The following is a 27,136-nucleotide window of genomic DNA, read 5'->3' on the forward strand; positions in this document are numbered from 1 at the left end:
TTCATCGCCCAAGCCTTGATTGCATCGTAATTGAATTTAGAACTTATTTTTTTTCCAAAGGGAAATTTAGAGGACTAGAAATAACAATTAGGAGGGAATTTGAATTTTAGATGAGAAGAATAATCCCTTGACTGATAAAACATACCTTCTTGGTATGCCCAACTACAGCGTAAGTACTCAGTGAGGAAAGACCCTAGAGTTAAAGGAGTTAAATCCAGGAAAGAAAGAGGCTCAGAGATTTGCCGCAAGGATTTAGTGGTCAGTGACTGACTTGTAGCACTGACATCTTTCCCCTCCTTTCCATTTGTCTCTCTCTCTCATGCCATCTCCTCCCCCACCCACATTTGCCCTATCCTGAATATGAAAGTAAGGTAAAAATACATGAATTTTGTATTCATTATTGATCATATTTTATTTATGATTTAAGTCAGAATATTAAGTTTACCCCATCGAGGAAATCAGATTTTATTTTGGAAGCAAGTATGCAAAAAACTTCGAGACATGTGAAAACTCACTCTTAAATGTCCCTGGGCATGATTCAGAAACTGATTGAGGGAAGGGCTGAATTTCTGGCTTTAGAGGATTGTTGTCACCTGGCAATGAGAAGCTGGGAAAATTGGCTTCGGGAAGAGGAAGAACCTCACCTTCCTTTAGTGGAGGGAGCTGGTAAACATATCCGATTTGTCTCCAGTGGAAGGGAAAGGGTCTTTTACCTGGACCTCTTTCTTCTGAGTGCCTAGATGGTGGGCCATGTCCCTGGCGATGGTGATCTTCGGGACCCTGGTGATCTTCGGGACCCCATGGTGGGTGGGTCACAAGGCCCATGGTCAAGGAAATCGTGTCCATGGGGATGGTGTCCATGGGGATGGTGTCCATGGGGATGGTGTCCATGGGGATGATGCCCGTGAGGAGGGGGTCTGTGAGGAGGGGGCCCGTGAGGCAGGGGCCCATGAGGAGGGGGTCCTTGATGAGGGGGTCCATGACAAGGGGATCTATGATGAGGGGGTCCATGGGGATGGTGCTCCCTGGAACTACGATTATGAGGGTGTCCATGGGTCCCACTGGTGCCAAAGTGGGGGTGATGACATCTTGACCCTAGAGGGGGCAACAGTGGAGAAGCTTCTGCCTGAAATGGTGGTCTGTCTTCTAGAAGAGGTGGGCATTCAAATGTGTGTGGCCTGTGGGGATGATGGTGATCTCTAAATTCATCAGGCTTAAATGGAGGCCTGCCAGCAAGAGAATGCTCATGCCCACCAGAGTGGTGGGGATGGCCAAAATGGTGTGGTATACCACTGATGTTCCTACATTCCTGGTAAAGGATACAGAAAAGTGAATATTATCATATAACACAAAAGAAGTTAGATGTGCAACTCAATTTAGACCAATGGCTTCTGGATTCTACAAATCAATTTTAAAAATAGGATAGCAACAAAGGGCTCTCAAACTTTTACCCAGCCAAACTGACACTTAAAGTGCAAACAATGGGGTGCCTGGGTGGCTCAGTCAGTTAAGCGTCTGGTCGTGGTTTCAACTCATGTCGTGATCTCAGGGTTGTGAGATTAAGCCCTGCATCAGTCTCCACACTCAGCAGGGCATCTGTTTAGTATTCTCTCTCTTCCTCTCCTTCTGCACTTTCCCTGCTTGCGTGCGCGCTCTCTCTCTTTAAATAAATAAATCTTAAAAAAATAAAATTAAATACAAAAACTATCATCTGCCACCATCATTATTTCACAATCAGAATAATATTTTGATGATACAAGAGTCAGAAAGATATCTCAGAGTAAAGGGTGGTTCTTTAGATGCAATAAATGTTGTATTATGAAAAACTTTACTTATCCCTACTTTTCTCATTTCAACATAAAATGGTGAAATTATATTGTAGAATGGTACTTATCTGTAGACCAACACTTGGAAAACTAATGCCTTATAATTTACATCTTCAACAGAGTTCTGAGGCTTTATGGTATAATCATCTCTTACTCCTAAAGGATGAGTACTTCATCTCTTCACGCTCCTTCTTGTTCAGATTTTAATTAAAAAAAAAAAAATCTGTGGAGCCATGTTCGTGGTGATAAACCTGCCTTGCCCCTTCCCCTCTTTATTCTATGGTTTGGCACATAGACATTTGGATTATTTTCAGTTTTTGCTGACATGAGAAATACTGTGATGAATATCTTGGTACAGAACAAAGCTTTCTGGGACAGATGTGAAATATTGCTTTGTGCCTTATTTTATGTACCTTTATCTAATGTGTTTGAGGTTAATTCATTCCCCTTAGGTTCTATGCTTAATACTAAAAGCTAGGAATTGAGTCTCAGGACTAGAGCCTTGGCTACAAGGACCATTTTCAAATTCATTAAAGGTTGATTGGATCGGTTGGTTTTACTTTACAAATCTTACCTCTCCCCAGTTGGAAATTTTTTATACTTTTTGTGTCATATCAGCCATGGACCCCATTCGTTCCCCAGGGGCCTCTTCTCTCTGTATTTCTTTTCAGCCTCCTCTCATCTCTCTGCCTATCTCCCCACCACCCCCAGAGCTATAAGAACAAAATACACTATGTGTATGAAAATATCTCTTAGTCTGGCACTGCTCATAACAAAGACTATTTAAGCAACCCACCTCAAAATTGAAGACTTCACAGTTTATGGCAATGTCTTCCGGGGTTTCCAAGTCAGAGACTCCTACATCATAGGACAAATCTGCTCTGCAGAATCCAAAGACCTTATAAAGAAGAGAGAAGCCTGTTAGTGTGTGTATGTATGGGTGTGTGTGTGTGTGTGCAGGTGGTATGAATGTGCACAGCTAGTGTTGTAAACTTTTATACATCTGGGAAAGAAGATGAGCTTTAGAAAAATCAGGGTAATATTGTCAAATATCTCTGCTAGTTATTTAACCATCTTTCCCAGCCAATACTTGGAGAAAGTGCAGTTTCCAAAGTGGTTCACTTCAACTTGCTGTGGTTCTCTTCCATGAGGGGCCACCACCAGGGGTCACCCCATGGGGGGGTCATTAGAAATACCACATCACTGACACCTTGCCTTTCGTCCAACCGTTCTGCACTGAAGACCCAAGTTTCCTGTGCCTAGAGAGAATGAAGAGTGGTGCAGAAGAGGGATTTGTACAACTTTACCCAGACCCTTGAAGGAAAGTGCTGGAAAGGAGGGAACTGGTATGAAAATGGGTTTGCTGGACCCTGTCAAAGTGACTTAGGGCCCTATCTCAAGTACAGAGGATATGACTGGCTGGCATCCCTATGCCGCAGAGGCTCCTACACCCAGCTGTCAAAGTTAGACTCGGACAAGAAGACAATGCTTTTCCAGAAGCGACAGTTAAGCACTGAGATTCTGAGAACAGTTTGGAGTCAGACAGAGCTCTGTGAATTCTGCCTTCACCATTTACTAGTTGTGTGAGTTTAGGCAAGTTACAGGAAATTTCTAATTACCTTCAGGTTGTGGGAGGGCTTAGTTAAATGAGATAATGCGGCAAAAACATTCAGCACTGAGACGCCTTCTCCAGCTGCCATGTGTCTGCACTGGGTTGTTAAGGATTTGTTGAAGAAGGGAGGGGGAGAGGGAGGTAGCTTTTCTGGTGGCCACTAAGCAGGGTTCTAGAACTGCTTCAGGTGGGAACACTGACCAGCCAGAAAAGGAACTAATGAGTGCTTCCTCTCTTCTGGCCCTGGAGAACGTGTTGTTATCCTGAACTTGAAATCAGAAGGCCGCTGTTAAAATCCTATGTCGTAACACTTTCTAGTTAAGTGCCCTTAGGCAAGTGGTTAAACTTCTGGGCCCTTCTGTCCCATGGAAATGGGGGTAGACATTTGCTTCTCCTCAGCACGGTTGTCACAGGGATCCAACAAGGCAATAATATACGTGGAGGTGTTTTGTAACTCTAAGTCACCCTACAAATGCTGAGTTTTATTAATAAAATCTTTCTACAGATACATGAGTATCAATTTATAAGTGATTAGGGGGAAAATCCTACTGGACTGAGCATTAGGAGAACCAGATTCTAATCTCAGCTTGGTTATGGAACATTGGGCAAGACGCTCTGCTGATCCTCCGTTACTCCATATTTGTCACATGGGGTCACTGTGAAGAGTAAATGAAATGAAATGAACAAAGGCACCCATGGTGTAGGCTCTTAATGCAAGCCAGTTGTTAGTTTTAGCTAAGTCTTTAGCCCTAGTGGGTTCAAAAAAATCTCAGTGTTAAGTTTAGGTATTTATTGTGCCTATTATAAAATCGTACTCTTATGATTCATTTAACTTCCCTGTGCCTCAGTTTCCCCATCTCTAAGAGAGAGAAAAATAATATCTTCCTCACAGGGTGGTGGTAGGGTTAATAATGTATGTGTACAGCACTTGGAAGGGTGCCTGACACATGGGGGGTGGTCTCTAAACGTTACCTAGTATTTCAGAGACGTTTATTATACTTACATAAGGGTGCCTGGGAAAATGGGGTCTCCTGGAGCAGTTCCTCACAGAGAAGTCCACATAGTAGTTGGTTCTTTCCTCTCCTCTCTAGGACAAATTGGGTCAAAGCAGTTTCAGGCACATAAAAAGTTAAAAAAAGAAAAAGGCAGTAGATATCTACTACCCAAGGAGACTGTAAAGCACCACAGGGATTCAAAAGCACCAATACGTGCCTTATGGCCGCTGCCTTTCAAAAATTTATCACATAAGTGATAAGGTAAATGCTATTTCGTTGAAAAGGGCAAATAATATAGACATAACCAAGCACAGTGTGAAAACTCAGCCTTCCTACACCCGATCTCTTCTTCCCAGAGGTACCTCTACCACAGATCTGATGTGTTTCTCCTAGCCTTTTCCTCAATATGTTGCCCATATACACACATATCTAATTTACACAAATGGGCTCAGAGTCTAAGTATCGTTCCCTAACCTGCTTTTCCCCTTAGGAACTCCTCCCCGTGCATATTCTCTCTAGTAATTGTGCCGTATTCATTCCATGACTTATACACACCATAATTTAACTTGGCATTTTCCAAGTGCAAGATAGACATCAAAGAGCTGCTTTGTAAGACCCCTCTGGGTGGGAGGCACTTGGGCCCCTGGACTGGAAGGCAGGGGAGCTGTCTCACCCCAGCCGCGTCACCGGGTGTGCCGAGACGGTTTCTCTGTGCCTCAGTTTCCCATCGTCATACAAAGAGGTCAGGATGGGATGATTTTTAAAGATTTTTTATTTATTCATTTGTCAGAGAGAGAGAGAGAGAGAGAGAGAGCACAAGCAGAGGGAGAAGCAGGCTCCCTGCTGAGCAAGGAGCCCGATGCAGGACTCGATCCCAGGACCCCGGGATCATGACCTGAGCCGAAGGCAGACGCTTAACCGACTGAGCCACCCAGGCGTCCCTGGGATGATTTTTAATGACTCACATAACCCTAATAATGCTCTTCTGTCTTTCCCTCTTTCCTCTCTGAGTTTTCCCTCCTCTTCAGTAGATATTTCTACTCCCCACAACTCCAAAAAATAAAAAACTGTAGGAAAACAGTTTCTTTGGTATCTCTTGCCTTTCTATTGAGGCTGCAAGAGGGCCCTCAGTTAGAAAGGAGCTGGACATGTGAGGCCGGGGGAGAGGGCCCGTGCCACTGAGTCTGGACCAGCCAGGTTGGAGCTGGGCCCTCAGATGCTAGCTCACGTGAGAAGAGACTCACCCCTCTGACAACTCTCTCCACGCGGTCCACTCTGAAAGAGGCAAAATCTCCATTTTCCTGTTGGTACTTCTCAAGGGCTTTGTCGGTTTAGTTTTCTGTAAAGCTCAGGCTCTTCTAAGAAGTCGAAGAGTACAGGGCTGTCTTTGGTATTGGCCAGTGCCGAAGAGACTGGAGAAAGAAGATGAAAATTTTGCAGTACCAGCTTGGAAACAGCAATGTCAACGCTGGGACTTAATATACATAAGCATGGTGGCAAAAGTAACCAGAGCTTCCATTTTACAGATGGGCAAATTGAGGGTTGGAGAAGCTAAGTGATTTGTTTGAGATCAAAACAGCCAGTCAACAGCAGAGCTAAACTTAAACTCAGATCCTTCTGATGCTTAAGTCTCTGTTGTGACTCCATTGAGACACCCTTCCCATCACTCACAAAGTGTTAATACTTCACTAAACTCCTCCTGTCTCTCCAAGGAGGGAGGGGCATCATTAACAGAGTTTTGCCCAGAGAGAGAAGATACAGGTCAACCTTTCTTCAAGGTGACTTCTTGAAGGAGTTGCTTGGCTATTAAGTTGTTGTATATTGAATCATGTTGAAATGGACAATTTTTAAAGGAATTCTGTGATAATTCTTTTGGAAAAAATAAAAAGAGCATGGCATTTAGAGTCAACACTGGTGAAATAAGATCATGTCTTTCACATTTTTGGCTGTGTTCTCAAGGCCAAGGCATTGAACCTCTTGGAGCCTCAGTTATTTTATCTCTAAAATAGAAAGTATCATAATCTTTACCTTGTATGGTCTTCTTGTAAGATGAAATGGGATAATCTGTGTAACCGCTTTGTGAACTCTACCGTAATACATAACTTTTAGATATTGAAATCAATAATTCAGTGCTAAGTATTCTGCAAAGTGCACTATATAGAGCATCTTACTTAATTCTAAGAAGGATCCAGAAGGCTAATACTATTATTATCCTTATTTTATAAAGGAGGAAAGCTTAAAGAGGTTAAGTAACTTGCCCTCAAGATGATACAACTAATAAGTGAGGAAGCGGGGATTCAAACTCAAATCTGACCTCAGAGCCTACGTTCTCTACAATGTCACTGTCCTGCCTCTCATAGATTTCTATTCTTATATATTGAATTTCTTTAAGAGAAGGCATACCAGTAACAGAAGAAAACCCTTTCCCATTTCCTCTGAAGAGAGCAAATAATAATTGAGTCCATGAGGGCAGGGGCCATTTCTGATATGTCTATCTTAGCATTATATGATGAATACCACAGTATGATTGAATTCTATATTAATCTAGAATTAGCATTTTCACAGATGACCATACCAGACCTTGTGGTGCAGTTATAGTCATTCACTCTGAAATGCTGAGAGTCATTCAAACATTGTGTCGCTATCACCTTACACTGTCCAATCACCGGTAAGAGAAAAGGGTTCATGTCAATGAAAACTGCTTTCCTCGGGTTGAATGTGAGGGGACAAAAAGTGATGTCACTTACTCCTACTATCCATTGAGAATTCATCTTTGTTTTCTCTCACCAAATCCTCTTTCACCACCTCTATTTTCTTAGTCTGCTTCTGTGAGCTGATCGCTGTAGGCATCCAAAACCCTCACGAGAACCAGGGAGAAACGGTTTAAACAGATCATGATCATATCCCAAACATTTTCAACGGGAAAAAGTGCTGAAAGTCCTAGGTATGTCAACGTCTTATTTTCTAGAAATGAAATCTTATGTATATGCTTAGTCATCTCTGCGTTCTCTTCCCGTGCTGGAGAATCTGGTGTCTGAGTGCCCACGAGCAACATGTAGAACAAGACCCTATTCCTCAAGATCACTGCAGTAAATCCCTTTGGCTATTCCTGCCTATGGGGCCGGTCTTTATAGGACACACTCACAAGTTCAGAGGTTCCTAGATCCCTAGAGTGGACCTTCGAGTCCAGCTACTCTAAACCTCTCCTCTTATAGTGGAGGAGGCCAAAGTCTAGCAACTTCAGGTGATTTGCCCAAGGGCTCACAGCTGGGCATGTTATCCCATGGGAGCACAATCCCCACTGACTCGTCTTGAACCGGGATCCCAAGTATGGCTCTCAAGAGACTATTCCTCAAGGTCAACATAGTCTTCATGGGTCAAGAGGTAGAATCTGCTCTTCCTTTCTCATTGTGTTAGCACAGGCATTCGGCCACCCTGAGTAAGCAGAGTAGACAGAGGTCGGGAACGATCGAAGAAGGAGAATGGTACCTTGCTTACTTACTATATCAGATACACATTTAGAAAGAGTGGGCTCACAGTCATCCCAGTGTCTCCCTGATAGGACTGAACAGTCAGATTCTTTCACATCCCAGACTAAGTAATAGACAGCCACAGATTCCTGAGGAATGCCAAAAGAGCAACAGGTGAATAGCATGTGGGAGCCCAGTGCTTTTTCATTAAAGCAGTCTATTTCTGAAACAGAATTCCTGCTCCTCTCCAAATCATCACAGATGTCCTACCTTTGTGTCATTTGATCTACTTATTCTGAATAAATAGCTTCAAAAAGTTACTTCCAAATGTTCTTTTTAACTGGTCATGATGTTGCTTCTGCCCACAAGCTTTAAAAAGCAACCACTAAATAGCAGTGTGGGTTTGGGTGGAGGTGTTGAAGGTGCAAGCCCAGAACTGTAAGTGATGACAGCCTCCAATCTGTATGTGCAGTTATGTCCTCTCACCCAACTCTATTCCTGAACTTGGATTGCTTGCCTTGATTTCAACTTGCCCTCATTTCCTCCCTCCCGAACCCATGAAAGAGCTTCCTAGTTCATGTCACCTGCCTCCGTCTCCCCAGGCACACTGTGCCCCTGCCTTAGCCACCTACTTACCCTCTCAGCACCACTCAGAGGTAGCACTGTGCCAAGCCATCCTGTGCCCTACACATGTGGCAGGGAACCTGAAATGGGACTAATGGTCACTAAGTTGCTGGTTGAATCCTAAATTCCTGCAATTCGTCTTCCTCTCTGCAACCTGTAGTGCCTCAATCTCTAATACTTGTAACAAGTAGAAATTTCTCTGCTTGTCTTCTGTGGTGCTCCATGGTCTGTCCTCCTTGATTTTGGCGGTTCCACCAAAGGGTAGATTATTTTGGGGGTGGGGTGGGGAGGGAAGCCTTCTTCCATAATCTCTATCAAGCCTTCAGATCTACTCTAAATGAGCATATAATCTTATTATTAAGTGAAAGCAGCAGGCTCTCTTTGCTTCAAGATAAGCCTATTTCTCTTCCAACCTGATAGGTGCTCCAAAGCCCACATAAAACTTCTGGAACCACCCCCCCCCCCGCACCCCTCTGCTTATGTGCAATTACTCCCTGGTACCCTCCTTCCTGATTCCCCACCCACATCTTTCTCCCATCCAATTTTAATAGATCTCCTTTCCTTAGATTGCTTCAGCATCTATACCACTCACTTGGCTACGGGAATGTGTTCTATTTTACCCAGTTTGCCTGTGTGTGTCTGTGAGCCAATGATTCTTTCCTTGAGGCCCTGCCCACAGCTTACTCTAAGTCTTCTCTTACGGTACTTACCATTTGGCTTGGCTCGGCATAACTGCTTCTAAGTACTTAGAGATTGACTCATAATGAAGGACACACAAATAGCAAATGTCAGTTTGAAGGAAAAAAGAACACTGTAGATCAGCAGCAGAAACTGAACGGGAAACCATAGCCAAGGCCACTCCATCCTGCATAGCAGTAAGCTTTGGGGTCAGAACCACTCCCCCCCGCCCCCCTTCCCCGGCTCCTGGTCTCCCAGCTCAGCTCTAGCCCTGCCGATTCCTCACCGCTTTGTCCACATGGGCATCAGCGACCTGCAGCAACTGGAAAAGGTAGCCCTGCCTCTGTCCCTTTATTGAGCTGGTCTAGCACTTTCCCAGCAAAGGGCTCAGTAGCGTTGCAGTCTGCAGGACTCCTGGCGGAGTTCTGCAGCGCGATTAAAGGGATGAGGAGCAGTGCTAACCTGAAGGCACTCATCTTTAAAATGTGAACACCAACCCTTGCTATAGTTTTATCACAGCAGAGAATTTTATAGACTTTCTAAAACACATAAACACACACACACACAATTGATTAAACAAAGTCTTTATACATTTCTGTTGTGTAATCGGGGAGAGTCACCTTGACCCCTGGTTAAAACATCTGTCAACATGCTGTAAATGATTAGTGGATCCCTGGGGACAGAAAGTTGAGACACGCCGCTGGTGAGTGGGTAGACCCGTGATCTGCACAAAATCTGGATTTTTCTAGTAGTAGCAAATTCAGAGAGTGTTTCTGACCGTAAGCACTGCCTTCATTGGTGTGTGAGGTGGGGTTAAAAGTAAAGCAGTTCCCCTCCCTCTGCGGGCCTGTCTCCACCAGAAATCTCCACCATCACTCCCAGCTTTGATTATGGTGCCCAACGTCCTCAGTAGGCTGTAACTGCATTGTTTAAGGAGGAGGTAACATGTTAAATGGTTAACACCAGAAAAGGAACTGAGATCTGAATAAAATAGAAGGATTAAAAGGCTGTTACTTTGGAGTCAGATCTGAATTTCAAACTTGCCCTTCTCTTACTGTGTGATGCTGGGTAAGCTGTAAAAGTTCTCTGATTCTTAATTTTCTCATTTATAAAATGGAGATTCACAACTCTTGGCAGGATTGTGTGATACTTAAATAAGAAAACACATACAAAGTAACTAGTACAATTCTTGGCACAGATTCAGGTGTTGAATAAATGGTGCTATGTATTCTTATAATCATTATTATCACTAGTGTATCTGAGAAGAAGTTGGGGGCACCCCATGTCATTCCGGTTCTCGGTAGCCCCTAAAGTGTGCTAAAGAGAATTGGTTTATGTGGAAGAGAATGGTGGCGAGGGTAGGAGTCAAGTAATTTGACGCCCATCCCAGAAAAGGGTTTCGGAGGACTATACCTAGGAGGGGCTCAGCATGGGGGTCAGACCTGGGAGTGAGCTGATACCCCACCCCCACACTTCTCGAGAAACAATATTCCTGTACGCACTCTTCCCACCAGCAGTGGCCAGCATCAGAAAGGACCAGAGGGAATCGGCCCAGGTTCCCTCCCGTGACCAGTCCCTTGACTAACAGCTCCCCACTTCCTGCTCTCTTGGCAGTGAGTATTTCTAAAGACCATAGCAGTGGTTCTCATACTACTGAGAATCACCTGACAGGCTTTTAAAGATCTTTATGTCTAGGCTTCTCCCCAGAGCAATTAAATCAGGATCTCTGGGGGTGGACCCAGGTATTGGTACTTTGAAAACTTCCAGGTGATTCCAATATACATTCACAGTTGAGAACCACTGGGCTCTAAACAGACCCCCGAAGGGAGGGAAAGAATTGGAAGACAAGGGAAGGGGAGGGGAAATGAAAAGCAGGCCTCACTTCCCAGAGTCACAGGTTGGCTTAGCAAGTGCTAAACACGGAAGACACACGTTTCGAATTTTGCTTGATAGTGAACTTTCAGTATTAGTGACACTAGCTTTTGAACACTGAAATAGGACCTCTTCATTGAAATTTAGAATGACAAGAATAGTGTGGAATCTGGCCAAGGTGTTACTATGGGGCTCGAACCTGGGGCGGGGCAGGGAGAAAACTATAGATGAACATAGAAACTTCCATGTTTTGATGAGCTGAGCTCCTTAATGAAGTCTTCTATTCTTGCTGTACTGGCCACACCCACTACAGAGTGCCTGTGGGGGGAACTAAATGCCGGTGGAGGGAAAGGCAGGGGATGGGAAGGCTCCCGGGGATGAAGATAAGCTTTTCCTCTGGTTTTGCTGATATTTAGGTGTGCTCACACAAGCCGTGCATTCCCTTCCCCTTCCTTCATTGAACCTTCAAGGTCATACAGTGCTAGTAATGCATTGTGTTTCTTGTTGGACTCTGAGTGAGACAGGGTCTAAGGCTAGGCATGATGCCCCTACTTAATCGTTTTCCTTCCTATAGGAAGCAGCTAAGAGTAACAGTGTGTGAATATTGTCTGATGCTCTTAAACGCTGTCAAGGCCTATGTACCTCTTCTAAGAAACAGCTGCTGGGTTGGAGCACAATAGTTACACCTGCAAATTCCCTGTTTTACTAGCTTGCCAGGACTGCCATAAGAAAGTACCATAAACCGAGTGGCTGAAATGACAGAAGTTAATTTCCTCACAGTCCTGGAGGCTGGAAGTCCAAGATCAAGGTGTCAGCAGGTTACTTTCTTCTGAGGCCTCTCTCCTTGGCCACCTTCTCTCTGTGCCCCACATGGTCTTACTTCTGTGCTCATCCATGTCCATGGGCTCATCTGGGCCCATGTTGTATTAGGGCCCACACTAATGATTTCATTTTAACTAAATCACCTTTTTAAAGACTTATATCCAAATACAACCACATTCTGAGATACTGGGGGTTACAACTTCAGTATATGAATTGTGGGGAAACAATTCAACCCATAACACCTGTCAAATTTCAAAAGATGTGTGTATATGTATATGCAGGTATTACATATATTTGTGTAAATATATGTACCCAAACATAATATACATGTGTATACATACACATTATATACATATCTTATAAACCTTATATACATATACATTATATACATAATATATATTATATACACATCTATTATTTTTTAAGTGAAAAAAATTGGGAATGAATGTTATCAGGCTCTTAATTTCTACTCTGAGTAAAACTATTATAGGAGTCAGAAAGCTCCCCAACTTGGAGCAATGTTTGGTTCTCCCCAGGCTCAACCACAGGCCACAGGCAACTGTCTCTTCCAACTACTCCTTATTGATAGGTGAGTTTATCAAGTTCCGGGACTCAGACTATTCAGACAGGTCAGAAAACAACACAAAATTCCACCCTCAGATTGAAGGCTGTGCAAACAATATCTGACCAATACATTGTGTTGAAAAAATTATGGAATAGGAGAATGACATTCTGATGGATCTCAGTCTCTTGATATCCTTCAATTTTCATCTCATTTTGATCAGAAGAATCACAGTGTGCTCTTGCCCAGAAAGAAGAGAGCATTCCTAAGTATGGCAGGCCCTATATCAGAGACTTAGCTAAAAGTCAGTAAGAGTACAGCAGGAGAGACTGAAGACAGGGGAGGCAGAGAGCATCTGTCCATGGTATGAGGCCTTGGATGGTTCAGAAGAGACACAGCCCCATGTACAAGTAGACAGTGTAGTCTTAGTATTTATACTTCCAGATAACATGATGAGACCAAGAAGAATCAAAAGATATACTTTATTTGTCACTCTTCTACATTTGAGCTGTCTCTCTGCCCCCCTTCCCCAGTACCTCTCTTCTCCTGCAGAGCACTACACCCCCATGGAATCCTCTATGTGGTTCTCATGGTGGGAGAATAAGAGGGTTGTCCTGCTGGGCTGGTCCTGGGCACTCAGCAGAGCATTGTCCTTCCTTGGGAAAAGGCAGGACAATGAGCTTCTTCTCCACAGGCCCCAGGAAAAGGAAGGACACATCCAGGCTTTCTCCCTGAGGATTTGTGGTGAGATCCAGCTTCACAGGAAAGGCCTCAACAGGGCTGTTTTCCTCAGCATCCTCGGGCTTCTTCTCATCATCCAACTCGGGTAGGTATTGGACAGATCCTTTAGGCACAGCCTTGGGGGGCAAGTTGGAAGTAGGGGTTACGATTTTCTGCTGGGACTCTTCCAGCCCAGGGAGGTGCGCAGGTCCCTGGTTAACAGCAGGGTCTTCCCCTCCGGGGGCAGGAACCTGAAATAAGAACATTTTCAAATAGGGGAACATTCCTGGGAAAGACTCCTGCCATGACTAGTACCAAGCTAAGCTGTTCTGGGACTTTTTGATGGAATGTCTCAAAGGGAGACCAGCTAGAGGGATGGACCTCTAGTTAAAGGGTTAAAAAGCAAAAGCAGACAACAGAAGCTTGACTGCAAGTCTCACAAATTCAGAGCTGAACAATGGTTTGGAAAGGTTAAATGGCTTTTTCCAAGTTCCCAGGGCGCTGTCACCCTACTCCCAGTAGTGCAGTCATAGCTACCTTTATTCAGGGCTTATTCATTGCCAGGCCCCACACAGGGCCCTTCATCCAGTTCCTCTCATTGTTTCCCACAGGGATCTGAACAAGGTCGGTGTTGCAACCCCATTCTACAGACAAGGCAACCAAGACTCAGAGAGGTAAGAACTTGCCCAGAGTCACACCTCACGGGTGGCAGAGCTGGACTGGGACAAGGTGACCTGTCTCAATCACACTCTCAACTAGAGCTGGCTGCCTCATAGTTAACACTCAATAAATACTTTTGGAAAGGGTAAGGGTCTTTGGAACACTGGATTTAATGTTTCAGAGGCCTGAGCCATCCGAGCTACGATATCTGTTTCTGAAGGAGTCTTACTTATTCTGTAGGACCACATTGTAACTGGGGGGGGAAAAAAGTATGACTAGTCTTTAACCAGCCACCCCCGTGGGTGTGACCTTGGGGCAACCTGAATAAAGTGGTGATCACAGATTTTAGGAAATTAAAAGGAGAGGGCAGTTAGGATTTAGATTATCTACTCTCTTCATGAGAAGACAAACAATTAGATTGAAAAATACCTGTCGTTCAAAGAAGTCACAAGTCACGGAGACAAACTTTTCTATTTCTCCTTGAGTCACAGAACCTTTGCAAAGACCAACAGGCTAAAGACAGAGAAAATACAACATCCTGTGAGTATTATGATTATCAGTGATTATAAATGGAAATCAACTTGCTTTCTGCTTGTGTGCACACACAGCCAATCAACATTTTTATGTTCTTACCATGTTATGGGTAGGCTCTGAGCCAACTCTCTCTAGATCATTTTTACCAAATAATCACCCAAACTAGGCTAAATTTCCTCCAAAGATGTGAAACTCAGGATTTACTTTTTAAACGTATTTTTATTTTTTTAAGTAGGCTCCATGTCCAGTGCAGAGCCCAATGCCAGGGTTGAACTCATGACCATGAGATCAAAACCTGAGCTGAGATCAAGAGTTGGACACTTAACCAACTGAGCCACCCAGGGGCCCCTAAACTCAGGATTTCTTGAGGAACAAACCATTAGAAAATTCTTTGTATTGAGCAGAAATCTGTGTCTATAGAACATCTACCTCTTGGTCTTACTTCTACCCTTGGGTCATTTTGAAAACCTGTTCTCATCTCTCACATAGTAGTGGCTTTTTGTGTATGTTCCACCTGAGTTTTCCTTTCTCAGACAAAATTCCTTTCAGCTCCTTCAACTTCTCTTTATTTAGAAATAAAATAATTTTGTTTTCTTAATACAAATATAATAAGTATTTAGAATATGGATAAACAAAAATAAAATAAAAAGACCTGTACTTGCATGAAAGGTGTGTGTGTGTGTGTCCCACAATGATTTGATTTCTTTTCCTCTAACCTTTTTCCTATGCATATATATTTTTCTTCTAGATAAATAGGATTATATTACATATATTATTTTATAACCCTCTCTTGTTACTTAATAATCTATTGTGAAAATCCTTTAATGGCATTAAATAGTCTTCTGTGATCTTCTTTATAATCACTAACTAATATTCTTCTGCATTATTAACAAGTTCTTAGTTACTTTCTTAGGGTAAATTCCTAAAAGAGGAATTTTAGAGTCATAGAGTGTACATATATTCAAGTACAAATAGAATATTGTAATAAAATGCTGCCTCAATTTCTAAAGAAGAACTCTTAAGAATATTCACATGGAATTTACTAAAATGTGGCTAAGCAGATTGCCTGAATATTACTCTATCACCTATGTCTGGACTATATAAAGAGAAGATTTGAAATTCCTTAAGATGGGAAAATCCATTAATGTAGAAAGTCCTTGGAGAATAGGGCTTCAGCCTTTCCCTTCTCCAATTCTTCACCAAATCATATAGGGGACACTCTCTAAAAGAACCTTCTAGAGAGACTGCAGTTACCTGTACCAAGTAGAGCCTGGCTACTCCCACTCTGAGTAGGATTTGCTGAGCTACTCTAATTCATGCTGAATCTAGGGTGAACCACAAAGAGGGAGCTTGTGAGCAAGCTTAACATGTGAACCCTAGAGTTTGGGGATGTATGGGCTATGAAGATTGGTATCTGCTTCTCTCTCAGAGCATTCTGAAGGTAGTATCTTGGCTAAAAGAGCCTACTATGGTAGGGTAAGGAGAAAGGGCAGGAAAGGGAACACTGTTTCCACTGTTTGGAATAGTAAAAAATGTGTGAATTCCTTGGGACAAGCAAATGCCGTAGGTGAGGCTTTTTTGAAAGTACCTACCCAACGGACAATCTTCCAGAGAAAGGGCATGTGATAGTGAAAATCTGGGGGCTGAATTTGAGAAGGGGTGGTTCCAAGGACTCAGCTAGAGAATACATTATCCTTCCAGGAAAGGACCCCTGGATGAACCCACACCTGTACCACTTGAGAGAACCAGCACTGGAACCTGTCTTATGGAGGGTCAGGGTAGACCAAGAGAAAACTACAACTGCAGTTATATAAAAAAGACTTTGTACTCTTCTTTCTTCTCCTCTTTCATTCTGCTTGGAACTTGGAAGAGCAAGAATTAAGCAAAAGATTACAGAGGGAGAGAAAGAAAGAATAGACCTTGACCCCCTTTCTCACAGCAGGTCCTAAACTCTGAGTTAGGTTGAAGCTATGGAGAGAGAGAGAAAAGCTTTGCATTGGATATAAGATAGAAGTTTTGATTCAGAATTGATTGAACAGATTTTTTTCAGACCTGCTAGTGAATCTTAATTACCTAAGTGCAATTGTTCTTATTATTGAAAATGACCAGAAAGCTATGGGATCTGCCCAAGATGTTACTGATAAGCAAGAAGAAGAGATCCTACAGAATAGGGTGAAAATGCTTTCCCAATTATTCCTTGAGAAAATTCACTTGAATAATTATACAAGGCTTTTGAGACACACACTTTAGATTCAAAGACGCACATAGTTTGAAAGTAAAAAGATGGAAAAAAATATATAATGCAAACAGTAACCAAAAGAAATCTGGGTTGGCTATACAAATATCAGACAAAATTGACTCTAGGACAAAAATTGTTGACAGAGACAAGGAAAAACACTTCATAATGATAAAAAAGCCAATTATTAGGAAGACAAAACTGTAAATATATATGTACCTAACAACAGAGCCCCAAAGAACATAAGCAAAACTGACAGAATTCGAAGGAGATAAAGACAAGTCAACAATAATAGTTGGAAACCTCACTTTCAATAGTGTATAGAGCAACTATGCATAACATCAACAAGGAAACAGAAGACCCTATAAACCAATAATTACAGAATGCTCCACCTAATGACAGTAGAATATACACGCTTCTCAAGTGTACATGGAACATTTTCCAGGATATACCTTATGTTGAATTTTAAAACAAACTTCAATAAATTTAAAAGACTTGAGATCATATGGACCATATTCTCCAACCACAGTGGAATGAATTTGGAAATGGATTAAAAAAACTGGGGAATTTTGCAAATATTAGATGACATACTCCTATATAGCCAATTGGTCAAAGAAGTAGTCACAGAGAAAATTAGAAAATACTTTGAGATGAATGAAACCAAAACAAAACATGCACAACTTATGAGATTAGCTAAAGCACTGCTTAGAAGGAAATTTGTAGACGTAAATGCTATTGTTAAAAAAGAAAAAAAAATAGCATATCATTTACATAACCTTCTACCTTAAGAAACAGGAAAAAAAAAAAACTCTTCCCAAAGCAAGCAAAAAGAAGGCCATAATAAAGAGCAGAGAGGAAATAAATGAACTAGATGATTATAAAAATGGAAAATAAAACTGCAAGTTGATTATTTGAAAAGATCAACAAAAATGACAAAACTCTAGACTGACCAAGAACAAAATGACTCATATTACTAAAATTGGAATTAAAGAGGGGACATCACTTCCAATCTCTCAGAAATAAGAAGGGAATACTATGAACATCTTCCTGTATGCTGAGAAATTAGGTAACTTGGATAAAATGGACAGATTCCTAGGAAGACACAAACTACCAAAACTTAAAAGAAACAGAAAATCTGAATAGAACTAAACAAGTAAAAAGACTGAATTGTTAATAATAGTTTTTAAAAACCCCAAACTTCTCACAAAGACAAGCTCAGGCCCACTGGTGAATTCTACCAAACATTTAAAGGAAAATGAACACCAATCCTTAGCAAACTCTCCAAAATAAAATAGAAGAGGAGGGAAATTTTCCCAACTCATTCTGTGAGGCCAGTATTAAATTCATATGAAAATCAAGCAGAGACAATACAAGAAAACTATAGATTAATATCTCATGAATATAAATGAAAAATCTTATAAAAAAATACTGGCAAATTGAAATCAGCAACTAAGAAAAAGGATTACATACCGTGACCAATTGAGATTCATCTCCAAAGTGCAAGATTATTTTATTTTTATTTATTTTTAAAAAAGATTCTATTTATTCATTTGACACAGAGAGAGAGAGTACAAGCAGGGGGGGAGCGGCAGGCAAAGGGAGAAGCAGTTTCCTGCTGAGCATAGAGCCTGACATGGGGCTTGATCCCAGGACCCTAGGATCATGACCTGAGCCAAAGGCAGATGCTTAACTGACTGAGCCACCCAGGTGCCTCCAAGATTATTTTAACATACAAGAGTCAATCATTGTTATATACAATAATAATAGATTAAAGGAGAAAAAAGGCCATGGTTATCTCATTAACTCAGAAAAAGCATTTGATAAACTCTAACACTGTTTCTTGATTAAAAATCATTCAGAAATTAGGAATAGAACTTTTTCAATTTAATAGAAGGCATCCATGAAAAACCTACAGTTAACATCATATTCAATGATGAAATACTCAATGTTTTCCCCAGGAATAAGATAAGGATGTCTACTCTTCCCACCTCTGTTCAATATTGTACTGGAAGTTCTAGCCAGGGAAATTCGGCAAGAAAAAGAATTAAAAGGCATGCAGATTGGAAAGGAAGAAGTAAAGCTATCTCTAATTGCAGATGATGTGATCTTGTATGTAGAAAATCCTAAGGAATCTACTAGAAAACTATTAGAAAGAGTAAATGAGTCCAGCAAGGTTACAGGATACAAGATCAATATGCAAAAATCAATTGTAGTTCTATACATTTGCAGGAAACTATTCAAAAATAAAATTAAGGAAACAAATACGTTATTTTAGCATCAAAGATAATAAGATATTTAGATATACAAATAACTGAGTATTGAACATTGAAAACTACAAAACATTGTTGAAGGAAATTGAGTGAGTCCTAAACAAAAGGAAAGACAGTCCATATTCATGGACTGAAAGACTTAATATTGTTAACATGACAATATGTCCCACATTGGTCTATAGATTCAGTGCAATTCTTATCACATTTTTAACTACTTTTTTAAAATAGAAATAGAAAATGACAAGCTGATCCTAAGATTATTATGAAAATGCAAGGGATCCAGAATACCCAAATAATTTTGAATAAAAAGATCAAAATAGGACTCACACATCCCAATTTCAAAATTTACTACAAAGCTATAGTATTCAAGATAGTGAAGCAGTGGTATAAGGATAGCTATATAGATTCATGGAATAAAATGGAGAGTACAGAAATAAACCTTGACATTTATGGTCAAGTGATCTTCAAGAAGTATGCCAAGACACTCAAATGGGGGAAAATGATTGTTTTTTCAACAAAAAATTCTAGGACAAATGGACATCCACATGCAAAGAATGAAGCTGAACCTCCTACCTCACACAATATACAAAAATTGACTCAGTATGGGTCACAAACCTAAACATAAGAGCTAAAACTACAAAACTCTTCGAAGAATACATAGGAGTAAATCTTAGTGATCTTGGATTAGGCAATGATTTCTTAGAGATGACTCCAAATGCACAATGATAACAAAAATAAATAAGAGGGACTTCATGGAAATTAAAAACTTTTTTTTTACTAAAAATGTTAATTTATTTGTTGCAGGGTGGTATTAGATCTTTAATTACAGTATGTAATTAAGTATTTAATTATTTTTAAAGTGTGTAATTATTAAGAAAACTAGAAAAACATGCATTTCAATTTTTAAAAATATATACAGTAGAATATACAGTGTACATTTGAATGTACAACTTTTATACTTCAAAGAACATCATTAAGAAAATGAATAGATGGGGCGTCCGAGTGGCTCAGTCATTAAGCGTCTGCCTTCGGCTCAGGTCATGATCCCAGGGTCCTGGGATTGAGCCCCACATCGGGCTCCCTGCTCGGCAGGAAGCCTGTTTCTCCCTCTCCCACTCCCCCTGCTTGTGTTTCCTCTCTCGCTGTGTCTTTCTCTGGCAAATAAATAAAAATCTTTAAAAAAAAAAGAAAGAAAAGAAAATGAATAGACAATCCAGAGAATGAGAGAAAATATTTGCAATCATATATGTGATTAAGGGATTGTCTCTAGAATATGTAAAGAACTCCTACAATTCAACAATAAGAAAATAAATAGTCCAATTTTAAAATAGTCAGAGGATCTGAAGAGACATTTCTCCAAAGAATATATACACGATAATAACCAACAAGTACATTAAAAGATGCTTAACATCATTAGCCATGAGGAAAATGCAAGTGACAACCAAAATGAGATACCACTTCATACTCAATAAGAGAGCTATAGTAAAAGACAGCTAACGATAATTTGCAAGTAACATATTGTGGAGAAATTGAAACCCTCATATGTTGCAGATGGGATTATAAAACTGGTGCAGTCACTTTGGAAAACAGCTTGGCAGTCAGTCAAAAGGTTAAACATAAAGTGCGACCCAGCAATCCCACTTCAAACTATATATCCAGGAGAAATGAAAACACAGTATACATAAAAACTTGTATACAAACGCTCTCAGCACCATCATTTATAAGAGCGCAAAGGGGGAAGCAACCCAAATATCCATTGACTAATGGATGAATAAACAGTACATGGTGCATCCATGCAATGAAATATTATTTGGCCATAAAAAGGAATGAAGCACTGATCCATGCTACAACACAAATAGACCTTGAAAACATTATGTTAAGTGAAAAAAGCAGACACAAAAGACCATACACAGCATGATTCCATTATATGGGAAGTCCAGAAGAAGACAAAGTCATAGACAATAAATAGATTAGCAGTCTCCAGGGGCTTGGGTGAGGGGTTTCTTTTTGGGCTGATGAAAATATTCTAAAATTACATAGTGGTGATGGTGGCACAACTCTGTGAATCTACTAAAAAAAAAAAAAAGAAAAAGAAAAAAACCCCTGGATTGTATACCTTAAAGGGTGAATTTTATGATGTGTGAGTTATACTTAATGAAGCTGTTAGTATAAGTAAGTAAATAAGGAGAAAAAAGCGTTTTGACTCATTTTGCCCAATTGGGCTACAAGACATTGTGTCAATTGACATTTCCCACCAGGTGTGTTTCAAATGGTTTCAAGGTGCCCTGCCCATCTTGAATGCATTCTTTGAAAGAAGGCCTCTTTGACTTCTTTGTCCTTCTTACAGAGTGGTCCAAGGAATGGAATACCATGCTGTATTCCAAATGTAACTGGATTTGTTCAGATAGAAGCAGGACCATCACAAACCACTGAGAAGATTCGTCTATGTTTTACAGTGTCCTATGATTAATTTTTTTTTGCAAAGCCATCATATTGCTGATGAAAATTGCAGTTATGATAAAATAAAATCCTTTATAATTGCATCTGAGCCTGCACAATATCTATTTAGTCAGTTGTTACTTAAGGGAAAGAAAAGCATCTCATGCATTACAACACCTCATGTAATAATTTGTTGCTCAATAAGTATTGATAGATGACTTGTGAATACAAATCTTAAATTACGAAGACATTCAGGAATACTTACCTCGGAGTCATGGGGCTGAAGTGCACAGCTGCTGGCTTGGGATTTGGTACATGGTGACTCTTTGATTAAGTATTCCACAAAGTAGGAAGGGCCAACCACCCACTGGTATGAGATGAGAGTTGAGAAATAAAAAATCAAATCTTACTATATGGAGAAATGATTCAGGTTTGGCAGCATTTTATTTAGGAGAACCAAATGTCCTCAGTCAAAGTCAATGTCAACACAGGTCTCCTACTGTCCCTATACTCCCCACCAAGATCAAAGCATGCACTGTGATTTTGTCATTTAAAAAACATAATCACCATACTTTCTTCCCTTCTTAAGGATTTGAAAGGGCTCTAAAAACCTTCCCTTGGGTGAGCTGATTTTTCTTCCCACAGATTAGTTTTTAGATTAACTTTCCTCTATATAATAGATTCAACATCATCCAAATACAAATGAGCCTTCATTTCCCCTAACCTGTAAAACTCACAATCCATTCCAGGCCTTAAGAAGAAGCAGAAATTGACTTACTAAATGGTCCATGGTCAATTAAATATGAGAATGTAGCAGCAAATAGTGAATAACCAAGGAGACTATGAGTCTATTTCCCTTCTCACCTTAAGGCCAATGAAGTAAAATGGAGTCCCGCAACTCTGGTGGAAATCCCATGGCATAACTCAAGACACTGAAACATGGCTGAATGTATATCAGGTCTACCCAAGTAGGGAATAAAGAAAAGGCTTTTCTGTTCAAATTAAAAGGAATGCCTTCATATTCACCTCTCAGCTTAGGAACTGACAGTAACAGTTATGAGACACATTGTTGGTGTAATGACACTTCAACCTCACCTGGCTAGAAGCCTGGATTACTTGGACGAGAGAATACTGCTTTGAGGTGCTCTTACTGTTGTATTTTGCAAGAGACTCAAGGGCAGCTTCCAGAACCTTGGGATCTGACAGGTCAGTGGTGCTGGGGCAGTCAGGGCACATTCTGTGAATCTTTCTTTGAGAAACTGTTGACGCCAAAGAGAGAAGTTTAAAAAGGAAACTCCTTAATGATTTTTAATCCCAGAAATCATACGTCCACAACAGAAGCAGAGATCAAAAAAAAATCATTTTGGCAAGGATGAAATGAATGGAAAAGACATTATCTAGAAAGAAAGCTGTTAGCAGAGTATTCTGCAATGAGTGTGTATTACTTTCATAATTCAAAAAAAAATTAAAGCAATATTTTTTCACCTCACACAAAGGTACTTACCCCAGAAATTGTGTCCAAAAATATATGTGTGTTATATTGATATAAAAACTTTCCCCCGGTTAGCTCAGTATCTGCCACCATCATTGCCTCTGTCAGGCAGACTGAGTGTCTTAAAATGTTGGGATTTCATTAGTGTCATGTCTTATTCGCCTTTTAGTCTCCAACACATAACATAACGTCTAATGCATTGTAAGCGCTTAGCAAATGCTTATTGAATGACATACAGCAGGTAAGCACACCCTTCCCGGTTAGAAAATACAAGCGGGCCAGAAAACAAATACTGGTCAAATCACTGTGTGACTGGATAGAATAATCATGCTAAACGCGTAGCGAGCATTTCTGATTGGGAGGAGCTGGGGGTGGCAAAAGTCATATGAAAGTCAGGCCAGGGAACTTTTCTGGAAGTTATTTCTGTAGAGCAAATACATTGTTTTGATCAATTGTATGTTTATTTGCATGTATTTGGGCATAATGTGAGGCAATTTCCATAGCTTATCACTCCGGCACCATCGTCCCCACGGGTCACTTCCTGACCTCCCATACCTCTGTCACCTATGACTTCCATTTAAATCCCAATCTGTCTTGTTGGTTGTTCTCCGATTCATTTTTGAAGACTCATCTTCACAACCAGGAAGCTTAAACAGTGGCTAATAAAATATTTGCTCTGTTGCTTTAGCTCCCAAAGGATCCAGCAACATTGTTTTCTCCTGGATCTTATTAGAAATGCAGACTTTCTAGAATCAGAAATCTGCACTTGAACAAGATCCACCAGGGGAGTCACATTCACGTATAGTTTGACAAGCAGCCACATCCTATTTTCCCATGCCTTGGATGTTTGCTTTCCAAAGAAGGATCCAGAACGAATTCACGTGCCTATTTGAAATGCCATTAGTTTCAGCCTCATTCTTAGTTCATTTATTCAACAGTACTATGGGACTCCTTACACTTAATAGGAATAGAGGGAGGGCTTTGGCAGGCAGCAAGAAGGAATACATGTTCTGCTCGATAGAAGATAGGAGACCCAAATCAAGGCAGCGCGTTGTCTCTGTTCTATGGTTAGGCTAAATCTGTATAGGAATGAGAACAGGTGAGCACCTTTCCTTTCTGGAATAGAGAACATGATGGAAGAAGCAACATTGGCAGGGTCCTCAAAGAATGTAAGTTCTAAGGGCAGAGGGTGTTGGGTGAGGGCATCCTTAGCAGAGGAGGAGGCAAATAGTAGATGTGGACATCGGAAAGTACAATGTGTGCTCGGAAAATAGCGAAGCATCCATCCAGTTGCAGAAAGTGCAGAGTTGGTATAGTCAGGGAAATAATGTCAGAGAGAATAGAAAGGGAGCCTGGGGACCAGAGTAGAGATGAAGCCATTTCCAACAGACTAAACATTTAGGATTTAATGCAGCCCTCTATAATAAAGGATTTAAGCAGGTTATTTAAGAAGATTGCTTGTGGGAAGAAGAGTGGTACAAGTTGAACTTCATAGGAGAGGCAAATACTGGATAGAAGAACATGGCCTTGGCATGAATAGGAAGTAAGAATGGGAGAACCCTGTATACTCTAGGCATAGCCCCTTTTTAATGTTCTTTTTCCATATTTTATTAAAATGAACAAAATCAGAGTGCTCTCTTACCTGGGCGAAGAGTACAGTTATAAGCGGGTAAGTAGAGAACCCTTGCTGGCATGTTTACATAAAATATTGCTTTGCATTGACCATAAACCTGGAACAAACACACACATTTTATGAAATGGTGGAACAAAAACTCTGACTTTTAAAAATGTCCCCAAAATTAGATTGAACATTTTTTAAGATTTATTTATTTGAGAGAGAGAGAGGAGGGGCAGAGGGAGAGGGAGAGAGAGAATCTCCAGCAGACTCCACGCTGAGTGCAGAGTCTGACATGGGGCTCGATCTCACGACCCTGAGATCACCAACCTGAGCCGAAACCAAGAGCCGGACACTTAACTGACTATGTCACTCAGGTGCCCCTGGACACTTTCTTTTGAAATAATGAAAGACTAAGATCAGTTTTGGCGGTTTGGGGTATGAGAAACTGCCAGCAAATCAACAAATAGTCAGCCTTCTTCTGAAACACAGCGAGTCTACATTTCCCAGCCTCCTTCCAGATTAGGTATGACTGTGTATAATCGAGTTGCAACCATAGGAAGGTGAGAAGTGATTGTAACCATTTCCAGGTGGCCCATGAAGTTTTCTCCATGTGACCTGTCCACTATGCTCTTTCTCTTTCCATGGCCTGATGCAGAAAAGCATGGCAGTCATAGAAACCACGAGTTGAAGGTGGCTGTCGAGAACCACAATGTGGAAGGAACGTGGGGCTCCAAGTCACTTCTGGAGGAAAGCCCCCTCTTGATCAGGAATTTCTATTTTGAACTTTCCATGAGTGAGAAATAAACTTCTATCATGTTGGAATCAGCATACACTTTTTAGGGTATATATTATAGCAGCTAGTGTCACTATAACAAATATAAAAGCATACTCTTTGCTCTTCAAAACCAGATAGGTGCAATTTGACAAATTTGGTTAAATGACTAGAAAAGATATCTTGATCAAATAGTTTATTTCTAAACACAGTTCTGCACTCAAAATATAAAGTTTCATACTGATTAACGGACATAACCTCAGGATAATTGAGAATCAAAAGACAGGTGACTATGTTATTTTCAAGCTTCTTCAATAGTCGCCTTTAAAAGGTTGAATTCTGAGGCCTTTTAGGTTCTATGATTCCAGGAAATCCTTCTATGGCACCTCTGGGAGCCCCCATACTGTAAGCCTTCCCTCTCCCCAGCCTCACATTCCATATCAGTGTTCACGGAAACAAAGCGAAATAAAACCAAGAAAGAAGCCCCTTCTCCATTGCTTCTGCAGTCTTCCTTAGACACACATCCAGAGCACTACATCTCAAATATTTTTTCTCACAATTCAAACACTAGCTCAGAGCCTATAGGAGGGTCTTGAGGGTAGAAAACAATTTGGGGGCAACTTTTCAATTCTGGGGTCATGACTCCCAGTGGGACACTCAGAAACTCCTTTGGTTAAACTTTTAAAACTAAACTCTACAGTATTGGAATAACCACATGGGAACCATGCCTGAGAGATTATAATGAAGAGATGGCACACACTGAGCAATCCTCACCCAGGTCAGAGAACACCTAGCTTCTCCAGAGTGCCTGGACACAAGCACTTACCGATCTATGAAGGTGCTTCATCTCACAGTCCTTCCATTCCTTCCTGGTGAGTACATGGCAGTCAGTCTCTAACACGTCCAGCGTGAGATAGAACAGAGATCCCAGGTCAACCTGTGAGAGGGGGTTGAGAAATGTACTGCATCCCACATGAAGCAGAAACCCCTAAAGACTGGCCAAAAAGTCTCTGTTTTATGGCAGAGCCAAAGTCTCTGATGTTTGTGGAGATTTTGGATAACCTGTTGGACACTAGACAAAGTGTCAGAGTAGGAGAACTATTAGCACAATAACAAGAGCACATAGCACACCCTGGCAGGGAAGAGAGGAACGTTCTTAGCAGGGTTTCCAATTTGGAAAGCATCTGCCAACTCATGTCTCTGGGGTCCCATCCCCTGGGTGGCCTCCTCAGCTTGTGTAAGCACCTGCCCAAGATAAGGGACTGTCACTTGCCTGTCTGTGTTCGCGGACATCGCTCACTCGGTTGAGTCTCAGCACATAGCCATCCTTTCGGTCCCTGTTGATGTCCTGAAGGGCAAAGCCTGCGACTGTCAGAACAGCTGAGTCATTGCAGCCACGGGGGAGGACAAATAAGGGGGGCGGTGGCATGGGTACAGATCTAGCCCTGCAGCATGCAGCCAGTGTGCAGAGCACCAGGGGTAGGAGCAGACCCATTCTGTGAGGAACAAGTTCCAGGATGAGTCAGGATATAGAGGTATAGGGATCAGGCTGCTCACAGCGCTCTCTCTGTAAAGTTAATGTGCACAGTTTTGTAATCACAATCTGAACCGGTAACCAGCTTTTGAAACACGATGTCCCATTGTCTCTTTGAATTCTCAATGTGGATTTCCCTGAGTCAGTACTTTGGATGGGATTTGCCAATGTTTCTAACCTTGGACCCTGAAGCAATCTCATATTTACATGTCATGTAAACAAATTCGTTTCCTAACCTTTTCTTTTTTTTTTTTTCTTTTTAAAGATTTTATTTATTTATTTGACAGAGAGAGATAGCAAGAGCAGGAACACAAGCAGGGGGGAGGGAGAGAGTGAGAAGCAGGGCCCCCGCTGAGCAGAGAGCCCCATGCTGGGCTTGATCCCAGGATCCTGGGATCAC

The 27,136-nt window shown here is 41.2% G+C and overlaps 2 protein-coding genes across 2 annotated transcripts; both read right to left on the reverse strand.

Annotated features, from left to right (window-relative positions):
* Positions 1-400: 400 nt before the first annotated feature.
* HRG (histidine rich glycoprotein) lies at positions 401-9,681 on the reverse strand. Its single transcript, XM_073905520.1, is given in 10 exon segments — positions 401-795; positions 797-1,309; positions 2,623-2,724; positions 4,442-4,525; positions 5,678-5,752; positions 5,754-5,845; positions 7,009-7,099; positions 7,936-8,052; positions 9,492-9,557; positions 9,559-9,681. Coding segments are annotated over 10 exon segments (1,593 nt in total). The 3' UTR covers positions 401-465.
* Positions 9,682-12,924: 3,243 nt separating this feature from the next.
* FETUB (fetuin B) lies at positions 12,925-26,775 on the reverse strand. The gene is made up of 7 exons (XM_025869285.2): positions 26,476-26,775; positions 26,029-26,139; positions 24,455-24,542; positions 22,416-22,579; positions 21,586-21,687; positions 14,271-14,354; positions 12,925-13,432 (listed from the first exon to the last, which is right to left on the reverse strand). The coding sequence occupies exons 1-7, from the start codon at positions 26,695-26,697 to the stop codon at positions 13,049-13,051; spliced, it is 1,155 nt and encodes a 384-aa protein (XP_025725070.1). The 5' UTR covers positions 26,698-26,775; the 3' UTR covers positions 12,925-13,048.
* Positions 26,776-27,136: the final 361 nt, after the last annotated feature.

The sequence above is a fragment of the Callorhinus ursinus genome, unplaced genomic scaffold, assembly GCF_003265705.2.
Source record: "Callorhinus ursinus isolate GAN/ISIS: 27379988/994484 unplaced genomic scaffold, GSC_fseal_2.0 scaffold1, whole genome shotgun sequence".
In the NCBI taxonomy this organism is placed as follows: domain Eukaryota; kingdom Metazoa; phylum Chordata; class Mammalia; order Carnivora; family Otariidae; genus Callorhinus; species Callorhinus ursinus.